Source organism: Thunnus albacares, chromosome 9 (genome assembly GCF_914725855.1).
Source record: "Thunnus albacares chromosome 9, fThuAlb1.1, whole genome shotgun sequence".
NCBI lineage: Eukaryota > Metazoa > Chordata > Actinopteri > Scombriformes > Scombridae > Thunnus > Thunnus albacares.
In genome coordinates this window covers 32,435,843-32,448,076 of record NC_058114.1, presented here as the reverse complement: position 1 = coordinate 32,448,076, position 12,234 = coordinate 32,435,843, and the positions used below count along the sequence as shown (strand labels likewise).

The following is a 12,234-nucleotide window of genomic DNA, read 5'->3' as shown; positions in this document are numbered from 1 at the left end:
GGCAACACAACATCCTGGACAAGAGAATCAATCCCCTCTAGGCTTAAGCCTAATGAACAATACCAACAATGTTGCTAAGGCAAAAGCTTATTAATTCCACCATAATGCCAAAACATAACTCACAAGCCTGAGTTTAAATGCATTTGTAACCTATCCTAAACCCACCACAGCACCACTGCCAGGTCTCCGATACAGTTTTATGCAACAGACTTTCATACTGCCACTGTGAAAATCCATGTTTAAAACTGTAACAGCTACACTCGACATTAAAAGAGTTCCGGGCGATGCGTCTCGGTGTGGAACCTCCTGAGGATGTTGTCCTTCTATTCATTCAGGCATTTGTATGTGAGGTCTCTCTCAAAGGCCAGCTGCACCAGTTGCGCCTTACATGCATGTCGGATTGATTGACAGTGGTCAGTGAGGACATTCCTCAATACTGAGAATGAATTTTCACACATTGCAGTGGGCGCGCCAAGTGTTAATCCAAGTCTCATAATAGTTACTACACTTGGCATGGCTTCCAGCATTCTGTGGTACTTTCTTTCTTTTGCCGCCTCTTCTGTTTGTGTGCAAATAAATTGCATGGCAACCATAAACTCTGTCTCAACGATGGTTGATTTTGTTAATGTCATGGTGTACTGGAGCAAGTGGGGATCTAAAAATGTGCCTTTTTCTGGATTCAAAGCAGCAAGTGAACAAGCAAGTTGTGTGTTGCACTAATTGAAGTGCTGTTTGATCTCTCCAAGCACTGTGTCAATTGCACTGTAAAGAGCTTCTGTACTTGTTCCATGTCCTTATTTATTATACATCTCCATTTTGAGGAGCAGCAGTTGGCCTTGTTCCACAGCTCAATGAACTTGGCCTAACAGTGGAGTTTGTTCATGCGCTCTGCAGCAGTCACCACCAGTTCCAACCCAATTAACAGGTCCACGTCCTCTGCCTGCAAGAGTTTGTTAGGGGCATCTAACAACTCTTGTGTGGAATGTTTTCAGTTTGTACTGGGAAGTCTGGTGTTTCAACCAATGTTGTAATGCTTAATTTTTTTTCAAAATTCAGACTACCTCTAGGACAACAAATGTAGCCTAGGGTAAACAAAATATGTCAGATTACAAATGCCATTTAAAGCTACCATTATCACAACATTGTACAATTTAATCGAAACATATGAGCAGCGATCAATTTGAATGTTACTCCATTTCAAGCTCCACATATAATCAAAGTGTTGACAAATGTGGTTTCAGTTTTTAACATTTGACTTTTTCCAGTTGTTAGCTAGCACCATTATACTTTTTGTATGAATACTTAAATTTGGCAAATGTTAATCACCAGGAAACAACTTATGTTTGAAGAATAAACACCGATGTAAATAATTCTTATTCATATTTTTTCAAGCACTAATCAAGACTACAGATGGGAGATTATTTCCAATCATTTTATTTGTAAAGCCCAATATTATATTAAGTCTTAATAAGTTTTCCAGAACCACAACAGCAACAGTCCTGACCCAGCCCAAGCTCTCTATGAAGACAAGGAAAAACTCCTCAATAAGCTCTATTGGTTAACTAGGCTTTTGGGAGAAACCTTGGGAGAGGCAATTCAAAGAGAGATCCCCCCTCCTCGGGCGGCTGGGGGTGTACAGGAGCTGCTGGTGGGAATAACTCCAATATTAAAAGAGGCCGATATAATAAAGCCAAATATGTGGGTAGATTTGATTGGGCGTTAAGGGAAAGAGGTGGTAATGGGCGTAGGGTGAAGATGGGGTTTCGGGTAAGGGGTGAAAGTAGGGTTGGGGGTAAGGGAAAGGGTGGGGTGAGGAAGGGAGGGGAGCCGAGTTAAGATGGTGGGTAGAGTGATCAGAGCAACCAGGAGGATGAAGATGGAGGTGACTCAGACGTCCAAGAGAGAGTTGTGGATTCAGGTGTAGACAGGGTATGGAGGGCGTTGTTAGGTGTAGGGTGGGATTATTGGAGCCAGGGGTGGAACTTTAGCTGCTTCACGGTGGGACGCTCCTTGGGACGTATGGCCAGACACAGCTCCAAGAAGTCAAGGCAGTCTGGAATGTAGGAGATAAAACAGTAATGTTTAACTTGGTGGACGTTCAATTAAAGCTGGTTTTCAAATGTTAAGTTAAGTTAAATATTAATTGCGAAACAAATTTCATACAAAACACTTGTGATTAAGCTTCAATTCAGTTTTACAAAATAGAAGGCTTCAAGGATGAGGAATAACTGGCTGGTTTAACAAATGTTCATCTGGTTAACCTCCCCACCTCCGATAAAGAGCAGTGTGCAATCACTTGCCTAAACTTTTCACGGAAACGGCGCGGTGCTGTGCTGCATGAGTCATATCCTTCTCATGGTGTTCACTGCTATTTTTTCCCACCCAAAATATTCAGGAGCGCCTCTTTTATCTTTCTTTTGTCTAAACTAACCATGACAACACCCCCAATCAGTAGAAAGATTTCTGGTCAACAGACATAACAGTGACCCTCAGATACGGACACAATGCCTTACAGCAGCTGTTTTCTCAGTGTCTTACCTTCGGATAGTTCACTGCTGAGTTGAATCCTGTCAGTGACGAAGCTCATGGTGTCAAATCTATAACCATGCAGCAGGCGGTATAGCATTGCTCCCAGCTGCCACACTGTAGTGGACCCAGCCTTGTATTTCTTGATCATGTGCCACTCTGGGGGGGCAAGTGAAAGCGTACCTAGAATACACAGAAAGACAGAATGAAGACAGAGTTTTGTTCAAACATGTACGTCATAATTCTAGAAACTAGCTGATGAGTGTAAGAGAGTAAGAGCAGAAGCCAGATATCATACCGCAGTAATAACGGTAGGGTTCCCTCTGCACAGAACAGCTACAGCCAAAGTCGATTATGCGGACACGTGGGACACTGGAATCAACTTCAACAAGGACGTTTGCACTTTTTATGTCTCGGTGAAACACACCTTTACGGAGCATTTCACTGGCTGCGTCCACTAACTGAGTCATGAAGATCTAAGATAGAGACAGAGGTAAACAGATGAACTGGTGAGTGAGGGGGCTGTAAGGTAGTGTTTTCCCCTGAAACAACATCCACGCTATTATGGGATAATGTGGATGCAGGTAATCAGAGAATGCATTTACCTTACATGCACGTAGTAACCTGGTTAGTGTAAATCCATATATGCAGTACATGAAGCAGGTCATCATAAAACATGATGCTCATATAATGCTATAATGACCTGATCATGTAAAAATAAACATTTTATAGAAAATGTGGAATGAAAATTTGTAGGGGGTTAGGGTTGCACTGGACAATTTTGGACTTTTGACCTCAAGATTTCTAAAATCTTGGATAGAGCTTTATGTATGTAACATTTCAACTGCAGTTTAAACCAAACAAACAAGTTGTAAGTGCAACTGTGGCTTTAAACTCTCACAGGAACAGAACACTCTGCTCTGAGCAACAGCCAACATGACCTGAACTTCTCTTGTGGTTTACAACACACACACACACATCCTCCACCCAGTTTCAGTACCTTTGCCGTGTGTTCTTCCATACGGCCTCCCTCGGACCGGAGGTACTTAGAGAGGTCCATAGAGGGGACTGGTCTTTCCATGACCAGGATTAGCGTTTGGTCCAGATAATACCAGTCCAAGAGGGAGACTGCAGCGCACTTCCCAAGTGATTCTGGTCCACCTGCAACTTTCAGCATCAGGGCCACTTCTAGAGGGATCTTATTCATCTACAAACCCGAAGAAAAAAAAACAAAACAAATTGTTTGATTGTTGTCTTGAAAGAAAAGTTGAACATTCAGATGGTGATGATGGGACAGAAATCATTTTAGAATGAAACAAAGTAGTCATGTTCATATCCAAACCTCAGTAGGGTAGGTGCAGGATACAAAACATGATTAAACTAGATACAAGGAGTACACTCTGAATCACTTTTCTTTATTTTTGCGACATTTTGATCAAAGGAAGCTTTGATTCAGTGTGCAGGTACTCCTTGTATCTGGTTACAGAGATGATTTTACTCACTTTAAGTTCATAGTCCACATCTGGTCCTTGAATGTATTTGAGAGCAACCTACAAGACAAAAACAAGTACTTTGGTTAACACTTTCTGAAGATGTGGTGAATCGTTCATTGTGTGTGTGTGTGTGTGTGTGTGTGTGTGTGTGTGTGTGTGTGCGATGCTTACAGGTAAAGAATCTGTTATACGGTAGCCAGCATACACAGATCCGAAGCCTCCCTCTCCGATCTTGTCGAGCTGCTTATACTTTGTTTCAAAATCAGCTACAAAAACACAGATATTGGTTTTAAAATAGTTATGAGAGACATATATGGATAATATTACTACCTCTAACTCTTACTTTTACTGTGTTTCAACTAATCCTAATTTTATTCTTTACTTTGAAGGAATAGTTCAGTCCAACATTTTGTGAATGAGATTATTTGCTTTCTTGCAGAGTAAAATGAGAAGATTGACACCCCTCTACACCACTCAGAGCTAAAATGAGAGTGAATTTTGAAGTTAAATTCATACAGCGACCAAAAACAAATAAATGCTAATGTTGCTCCATGTCTGCTGGTTGCGTAAACAGGCAATTGTTTGCTGGCAATACGTTAGCCATAACAACTTTATAAGGTCATAATATGTCAATGTTTTGTTTTAAGCTTGTGCTGCCCCCAGGTGGACAAAAAAAACAATTAATAGAGGTTCAGGTAGAGCTAGGATTAGCTTAGCATAAAGACTATGCAGAAGGAAAATGCACAAAAGTCTTCTAAAGCTCACTAATTAACACATTGTGCTCATCTATTTTTCTTCTTTAAATCTGAGCACAAACAGAAATGTAAAAATGACAATTTGTGGTTTCTCAGAGAGTTCTGTGCTAATTCTATTTCTTGGTGAACAACAGCTGGGCACAGAGTCTTGTCGTCACTGTGAAGTTACCAGAAGATGAAGCACAGAAGTGCTGGACAGATGTTGATTGTAAAAAAGTAATAACAGCGCAACTCCCCATCAAACCACAAATTGTCATTTTTACATTCCTGTTTGAGTATGGATGAATCAAACAAACCTGTGCATCCCTGAGCTTCAGAGGCATCTTTTTTCACTACAGAGAAAGCAAGGCTAGCTGTTTTCCCCTGCTACCAGTCTTTATGCTAAGCTAAGCTAATCACCTCCCAACTCCAGCTCCATACATGAGAGTGATATTGATATCCTCATAAGCAAATAAGCATATTTTACAAAATGTCAAACAATTCCTTTCAAGAATAGTTTCAGATTTATTCAAGTCTGTTTTAATACAACACTCAGATTTGGTGGCTGTAATCCTTCCTCCTGTTCATACTGGCTGTTAAGTTGTGGAATCCAACTAAAAAGACTAACTTTGGAAGACACCCACCTGATTTGGCTAATTCAGACTGCTGACACTTCATATTAGCTTTGACTGAACCTAAGTGAGGACTATGGATGTTGTGCCCCATCTCTTACAGTGTAAACACGTGAGTAAGGGGTCTTTTCACAACCAGTGTGAACGGGAGGAATGATTACAATGACCAAAAACTTTGTCAGTGGGCATGTGAGTATTGTATGAAGACAGACTTGAAAAGAATTTGTCAGTAATTTGCTCTCACACTATCAGCTCACCTCTGTTGGTGATCACTGCAGGGACTTTCTCCTCTTGTGAAGATGGAGCTCTGCAGGAGCTCTGTTTGAGTTTAGATCCCTTCTGCCTCTTAGTGGGTGTCTCTTTACCAGTGCTGGCCTTTCTCTTCCTCTTCCCCCTCTTGACATCCTCCACTTCTTTGGGTTTGCTGCAGCTGGAAGGGGCAGCAGTTTCCTGACAGGACCTGTATTTCTTTCTGGAGCTCTCTCTGTCTGTGCTGGCCTTCCTCTTCCTCTGCCCTGTCTGGACATCTTCCACCAACACTTCATTGGGTTTGCTGGAGCTGGAGGGGGCAGCAGTTTCCTGACAGGACCAGTATTGAGAGCTCTCTCTGTCTGTGCTGGCCTTTCTTTCGCCCCCCCTTGAGCTGACCTCCATCAACTCATTGCTGGGCTCACTGCAACTACCCCTGCGCCTCTTCTTTGGTGTCTCTCTGTCAGGGCTGGCCTTCCTCTTACTCTGCTTCGCCCTGACATCTTCTGTGGACACATTGCCAGGTTCACAAGTGTTGGGGTTTTTCTTGCTGTTGCAGTTACCCCTGTGCCTCTTCTTGGCTTTCTCCCTGTCACCGCTGGCCTTTCTTTTCCTTCGGCGCTCCCTGAAATCCTCCATCAAGTCGTAGTCTGGCTCAATGGTGCTGCTGTTATTGTCTATAAATGAGGAAATGCATGTAGTGCATTGTAGTAACCTATTCTTCTAACTGGGATATTCTCACCAGAAGAAGGTTCTAAGCTTACCAGGACATTTACTCAAATGCTGTTATTAAATACTCATTTGTGATACTTTTACTTTACCACTTAATATTTCTACTCTGCCACATTTCAAATATTATACCACTACATTATTTCACTTATGTCACTGGTACCTTTGTATATTAAGATTTTACATACACTAAATATCAACTTCTAACGTAACATTTCATGCACTTTCATAGATTATAAACCACCCAACAAAACTTAAGTTAAAATTAGCTCCACCTTGACCAGCTACAAAAGTAAAATGCTACGTACAGATTAATGTATCAATAATAAGGATCCGAAAATATTTTACTCATATATAACACTAAGAGGGGCCATTTTTCTGCATAATGAGTACTTTAAGTATGTTTTGCTGATGATACCTCTGGACTTTTACTATAGAAAAAGTATTTTGAGTGTTTTGTGGTCTTCCTACTTTTACTTGAGTAAAGGATATGAGTTTTGCTAACATAATGAGAAACAGTTTTTAATTTAAGAATGTGCAAAGTCACAAAATGTTGATAGTGAACATATCTGCAAAACGTTCACTGATAGTATGAATAAATATGAAAAAAAACAAAAAAAACAAATTAGTGTAAATTAAACAAATACAGTTGCATAATATGCAGTGCAGTCTTTAGAGCTTTTTTTAAATTCCTATTTTACTTTATTTGGTGATGGTCCTCTTTGTGATATTACTACTGACTTACTTTCAAAAACACAAAAAAACAACACAAAAACAGGAATCTGACCTATGACTCCAGGTACTATCTCAAAGCCAGTGCCCAGGCTACCTGGTTTATGATCTGGATTCATGAAAGGATGGGGACTGGACCTTTTTTCTAGGATTGTGTACTCACCTTGAGTTTTCCCAGAGGCCAGATGTTCATGAGTCTGTATGGATGTAGATGCCATCATGTTTTCAAAACTGTTTCAATCACGATTACTTTAAAAACAAAGTCACTGTGCTGTGATATGCTTAGTAAGGTCTGTCTGTATGCTGACTAGATATCAACCAATAGAATGTGATGAACTGAGATCCTTTGATGCATCATCAATAGAATGTATTCTATTTATGATGTATTCAAACACATAGATTCTAGAATGAATACTTAAGTAAATGTAAACATCCTAAAAATGTCTATATACTAATAAAGACAATAAAATCATGTAACTTTGCGTCATTTTTTGAATGCTTTAAATGTTAATATAAACACATTCTGATTACAGATTAATCACAGCAGGGATATTTTGGGAGAAATATTTTAATATGGTTAGTGTGGGAAAGTTGTCAGTTTTACTCAAATTGGCTTTAAAGTGGCACCAATCAATATTTTTATATTAACAATGAAAGAAATGACTAATGTGACAGATGTTGCTTGTCATAATAAACCCACATACAATCGTCACCTAGTCTGCAGTTGTCCTCTAGTCTACAGAGCACAGACTTCACTGTTCTCTCATCAACCTTGTTTCCAGCAGCAGCAGGCAGCTGTTCTCAGCAAACAAACTCTGATAAATCCACTGCACACTGGCCAAAAAAATAACTAAAAAAAAACTCAATAAATGTGAGTCAGGTTGCTCCATGTCTCCATGTTTTTGTGGCATTTTAGCCCTCTCACTTAAGATGTGAGGGAGAGATGCACAGTACATATGATTGTAAGAAATCAGTTACTGATTAGATGTTACAGGTGATCAGGTGAAACAATCATTTCTATACCGGAGTTTACTCTTTATTGGTCCTCCCTCAGTCAAGCCGGATGAAGGCCACCTGGGAGAGAACACAAGACATCATGTAGGAAATGTCAAAGGTTATGCATATCATATCCAGCAGGGGGGAGCATGTGACAGTGTTAAATTATTCCTATTAATTATGAGTCATTTTGATCAAAACCACGATTACTAAACAATTAATTTACAAAGTATCAGTACATGCAGTCATACTGTATATTTCATAAATAGTAAAAGTCTGTTGCCACCAGTAAAAATGTCTCATGTGCATGAAGTGTTGCTGCAGTGAAGCCCACTTGCATTTGTATTGGATTTCTATTGATGCCATATAACATGAGAAGTCAGAGGGTGACAGATTAGTCTGTGAATGTTGTCCCTCAAAATGAACTGTCAGAGAGAGAGTAGTTGGCAGTTACATGTTCCGTTTGTCAGCAAGTGCATTTAGTGCAGCTAAATGACTTAGCGGCAAGATGAATGGTGGAAAAAAGAGGAAGGGTAGAGCAAAGAGGGCAAGAGAGAGAAAGAAACATAAATAAACGTGCTAGCTAGCTAACGTAGCTAATGTTACCGATGTGTCATCACCGTCCCCTGTCAATGTTAGACTGAAAGAATGTAAAAACATTTGTTCACAGGTAGACAGCAGTGTCGAGGATGTTGTGGCAGAAGAAGCTGTGTCAGAGGACATAAAGCGCCTTGATGAAATCAAGGATTTTGTTCATGACAATGTCACCAAGCAGCAGGAGAGAACAATGAAGGGAATAAAGCAGGGTGCTCCTAAACCTGGCTTCAAAATAGGGGACAAGGTGTGGAGACAAAATGTAAGAAGCCAACAGAGAAGGTACCTCACTAACGCCAATACATGCACACGCTTCAGTTGAAAAATGTAAGTAGTATAATATAGAATTTTTTTGTTTGAATAGTAATTTTTACAAAATGCAGTAAATCTTGTACTAAAATATTGATGGTAATAATGTTATATAATGTAGTATTGTATTTTCTTCAGATGTGCAGGAAGCATGTGCATGTACTTCTTTCCAAAGTATTGAAAACAACAAGGAGAAATCATTCATTTCCATTCCCTAGTTGCTAATATTTCAACAATGACAGATAAAATACTTCCAATACAATTGCCTTAAGTCATGCCAGGACATTCAGAAACAGGGTTAGGGTTAGGCTTAGGGTTAGAAACACTAGAAAATGATGCAGTTGATAGTATTACAGTGAAACTGCCTCTGTGTAATACATAATGCCATCTTTGTGACAATTTTTTATAGGTGATCAACGCATATTTGAAGGTGCTTGTACAGAAATACAACCAGTGCAATGTTGGTGAAGCAGCTGTTATTGACACCTATGCTATGACGGCAATCTGGCAAAAAAAATTTGGAAGAAGCCAGGTATGTACTGGATTGTTATGACTTCGTATTGTGTAAATGTTGCAAATATGCATTTTTCAATTAACAAGGATTTTTTGTCTGTTTGTTTTGACTGCTTTCAGATTGATCCAGTGGCACACAAAGTTATTGTGGGAATTGTGATTGAGAACCATCACTGGATGTTGGTGGTGAGAACAAGCTCTGTATCTATAGTGATGTAAACACTACATAATTAGCCATTTACTTGATAAATTTGGCCATGCATACATGCTATCAGTTATTATTAAAAAGGTCTACACAATACCCTACATTGTAGAATTTCACTAATATCACTAATACCATGGGGTTCCTGCCTAATGTATGTTGTGTTTCCATGTGAATAATAAAAGGTTATATACCCACATGAGAAAAGAACCCTTTTCTTGGATCCACTTGGGGAAAGTACAGGAAAGACTAAGGTGCGCCTGGAGTCTACAAGGAAAATGTGACTCAAAAATGTAGTTGTCCTTGTGTTCTGTGAGTTGTTAAATGATTATGTGCAGCAGTGTTCACATTTGTACTACTTACATACTTTAGACCATTCATGAGGAAAAAAAGGCTGCAGTGTTTCAAAGTGGACATGCAACGCTCTCCCTCATAGATGTCAGCAAGATGGCACATCCTGTGGTGTCCTGGCCTTAAAAGTGAGCGTAAAATGCAGTTACCTAAACATTATTGTCAAACTCTAATTCAGTAGCAATTTAAGTGAAGATCTTGACCTGCTTTTATACATCATGATGTAGGTTTTATTAAATCTGGTAATATTATACATATACTATATGTAATTCTTTAAATTTGATGGTTGATTTGTGTGTAATCAATTAGAGGAAAATATCATAGACCATGCAATGCTCATGCCATACTACTAATCAAAGTTCATAAATCTTGACACTTTAAAGAAGGCAGTGCACAAGTTGAGGCTGGACATTTCCCTCCTCAGAGAATCTGGTGTGTTTCCTTTTTGCTCAATATTGTCAATCATTTCATGTTGTTGGTTTTATGCATGTTATCTCATAAATATGCAACTATAAGCCAGTGAATGGTGGCATAATTCCTGCCCTGGGATACCATAACCTAACATTAGCTAGCTACATTTATTGCTTGTTGCCAAATAGGCTACGCTACGCAACGCTATTTCAGAATGATTTGGTCTTTTAATCAAGTAACTTAAACTTTGTGACAGAATACTTTTCATTTCAGAGTGATTTTGTTCATTTAATCAAGTTGCTAACTGCAGTGTAGTAGTCGTGAAATGCTTCCACTTTCCATCACCATTATTCCCCATTTTATTTTATCTTATTTTATTTTTTACAAAGTATTTTTACTGTTTCATTCAACATTCTTTGCAATTCTCCACGGGGACTTGTGTTTCTGCATTTATTTATTTTATGCATTGGCACTCCCTCATGGAGCCCATGCAGACTTGAGTAGTGCAACCCATTCCAGCCAGCTAATCTAACATTTGTCAGTCCATTTCCATATGCATAATTTATTCTCACATTTTTAAACACTTTTACTTTTTCACTTAGTGCAAGACAATATGAGGCAGATATAATAGACATTTAATCTTTTTTTTAATGTACTCCAACTGTACACTAGGTCTCAAATTGTTCATGCAATTCAGTGGATATTTTTATCCAAAGCACTTTAGTGTACAATAAGTGTGCAGACTTTTAGCATGTACCTGTCTCTGTCCTGTTGCCAAAGGAAATGTGTGTTGGGGGGGATTCAACATCTGTTGAGGCCCATGTGAACATGCTACAAAGTGAGTATCGGAAGACACATCCAGACATCTCAACTGTCAAAGACCGCATGGCAGAAACATTCTCCTAGAGTTGTTGCGAAATAATGGAGGGGATGCCCGTGAGAGGCAAACCTGCTTTACCACCTGGGCTTTCCGAGAAAGGTGACTTGTACACCAAACGACGATGGAGGCAAGTTCAATTCCTCTCAGATCTCTTGGCACAGATGGATTCTGGAGTACTTACCACTGCTACAGGAATGACAACGGTGGTCAAAGGAGGAGTACCTTCCCCAACAACCAAAGTCCTGGTTGTTGGGGAAGGTACTGCAGACCTTTCCTGACACACGAAGACTAGTGTGATCTGTCAAAGTTCAGACCAAATGTAACATACTGGAACAACCGGTCACAAAGATCTGTCTTCTGCAGGAAGCTGAATAAAGACTGATGTAAAACCCATATCCCACAGTAACAATTAGGGGCTGGTGTGTTGTAGCCACAGGGCTGGCTAATAGCATAGGCCATATAGGCGGCTGCCTAGGGCGCCATGTAGCACATTGTAGTAAACTAGATTGACATTGAAATATCATATCAATAAATTAGGTCTCTACTGTTGTAAAATAGCAGCAATTAATGAAAAAAATGATGCTGTAGCAGAAAAACTGCTGTTTTACCATCAGTGAGTTCTGTGACATGTTATGATTTACACCTACCCCAGCAGAATGTGTGTAAATATTTAGTCGCTACTCAGAGTTATGCTGTAACTTATCTCCATAGTGCAAGCTTTTCTTTTAGTAATGCATAAATCACAACTTAGTAATAATTTATGTCACATCTAGGTTTGAACTTACACACAGCTGGTGCAACAGGCTGCAGCTGTTGTTTGCGCCACTCTGCAGCTACATGTTTTTGCTTGTAATAATCTAATATCTACTCTATAACTGTCCAG

At 39.5% G+C, this 12,234-nt stretch overlaps 1 protein-coding gene across 2 annotated transcripts; it reads right to left on the bottom strand.

Annotated features, from left to right (window-relative positions):
* Positions 1–976: 976 nt before the first annotated feature.
* Positions 977–10,502, bottom strand: LOC122989546 (serine/threonine-protein kinase pim-2-like). 2 transcript variants are annotated; one of them, XM_044362506.1, is made up of 9 exons: positions 10,073–10,502; positions 7,259–8,169; positions 5,643–6,311; positions 4,191–4,285; positions 4,029–4,076; positions 3,527–3,733; positions 2,825–3,002; positions 2,539–2,709; positions 977–2,053 (listed from the first exon to the last, which is right to left on the bottom strand). In XM_044362506.1, exons 2-9 carry the CDS (start codon positions 7,314–7,316, stop codon positions 1,962–1,964), a joined length of 1,518 nt encoding a protein of 505 aa, XP_044218441.1. In that variant the 5' UTR covers positions 7,317–8,169; positions 10,073–10,502; the 3' UTR covers positions 977–1,961. The 2 variants fall into 2 exon arrangements, with proteins under 2 accessions (XP_044218441.1, XP_044218442.1); XM_044362507.1 differs by lacking the exon at positions 10,073–10,502 and adding an exon at positions 8,760–8,842.
* Between the last annotated feature and the right edge of the window lie 1,732 nt (positions 10,503–12,234).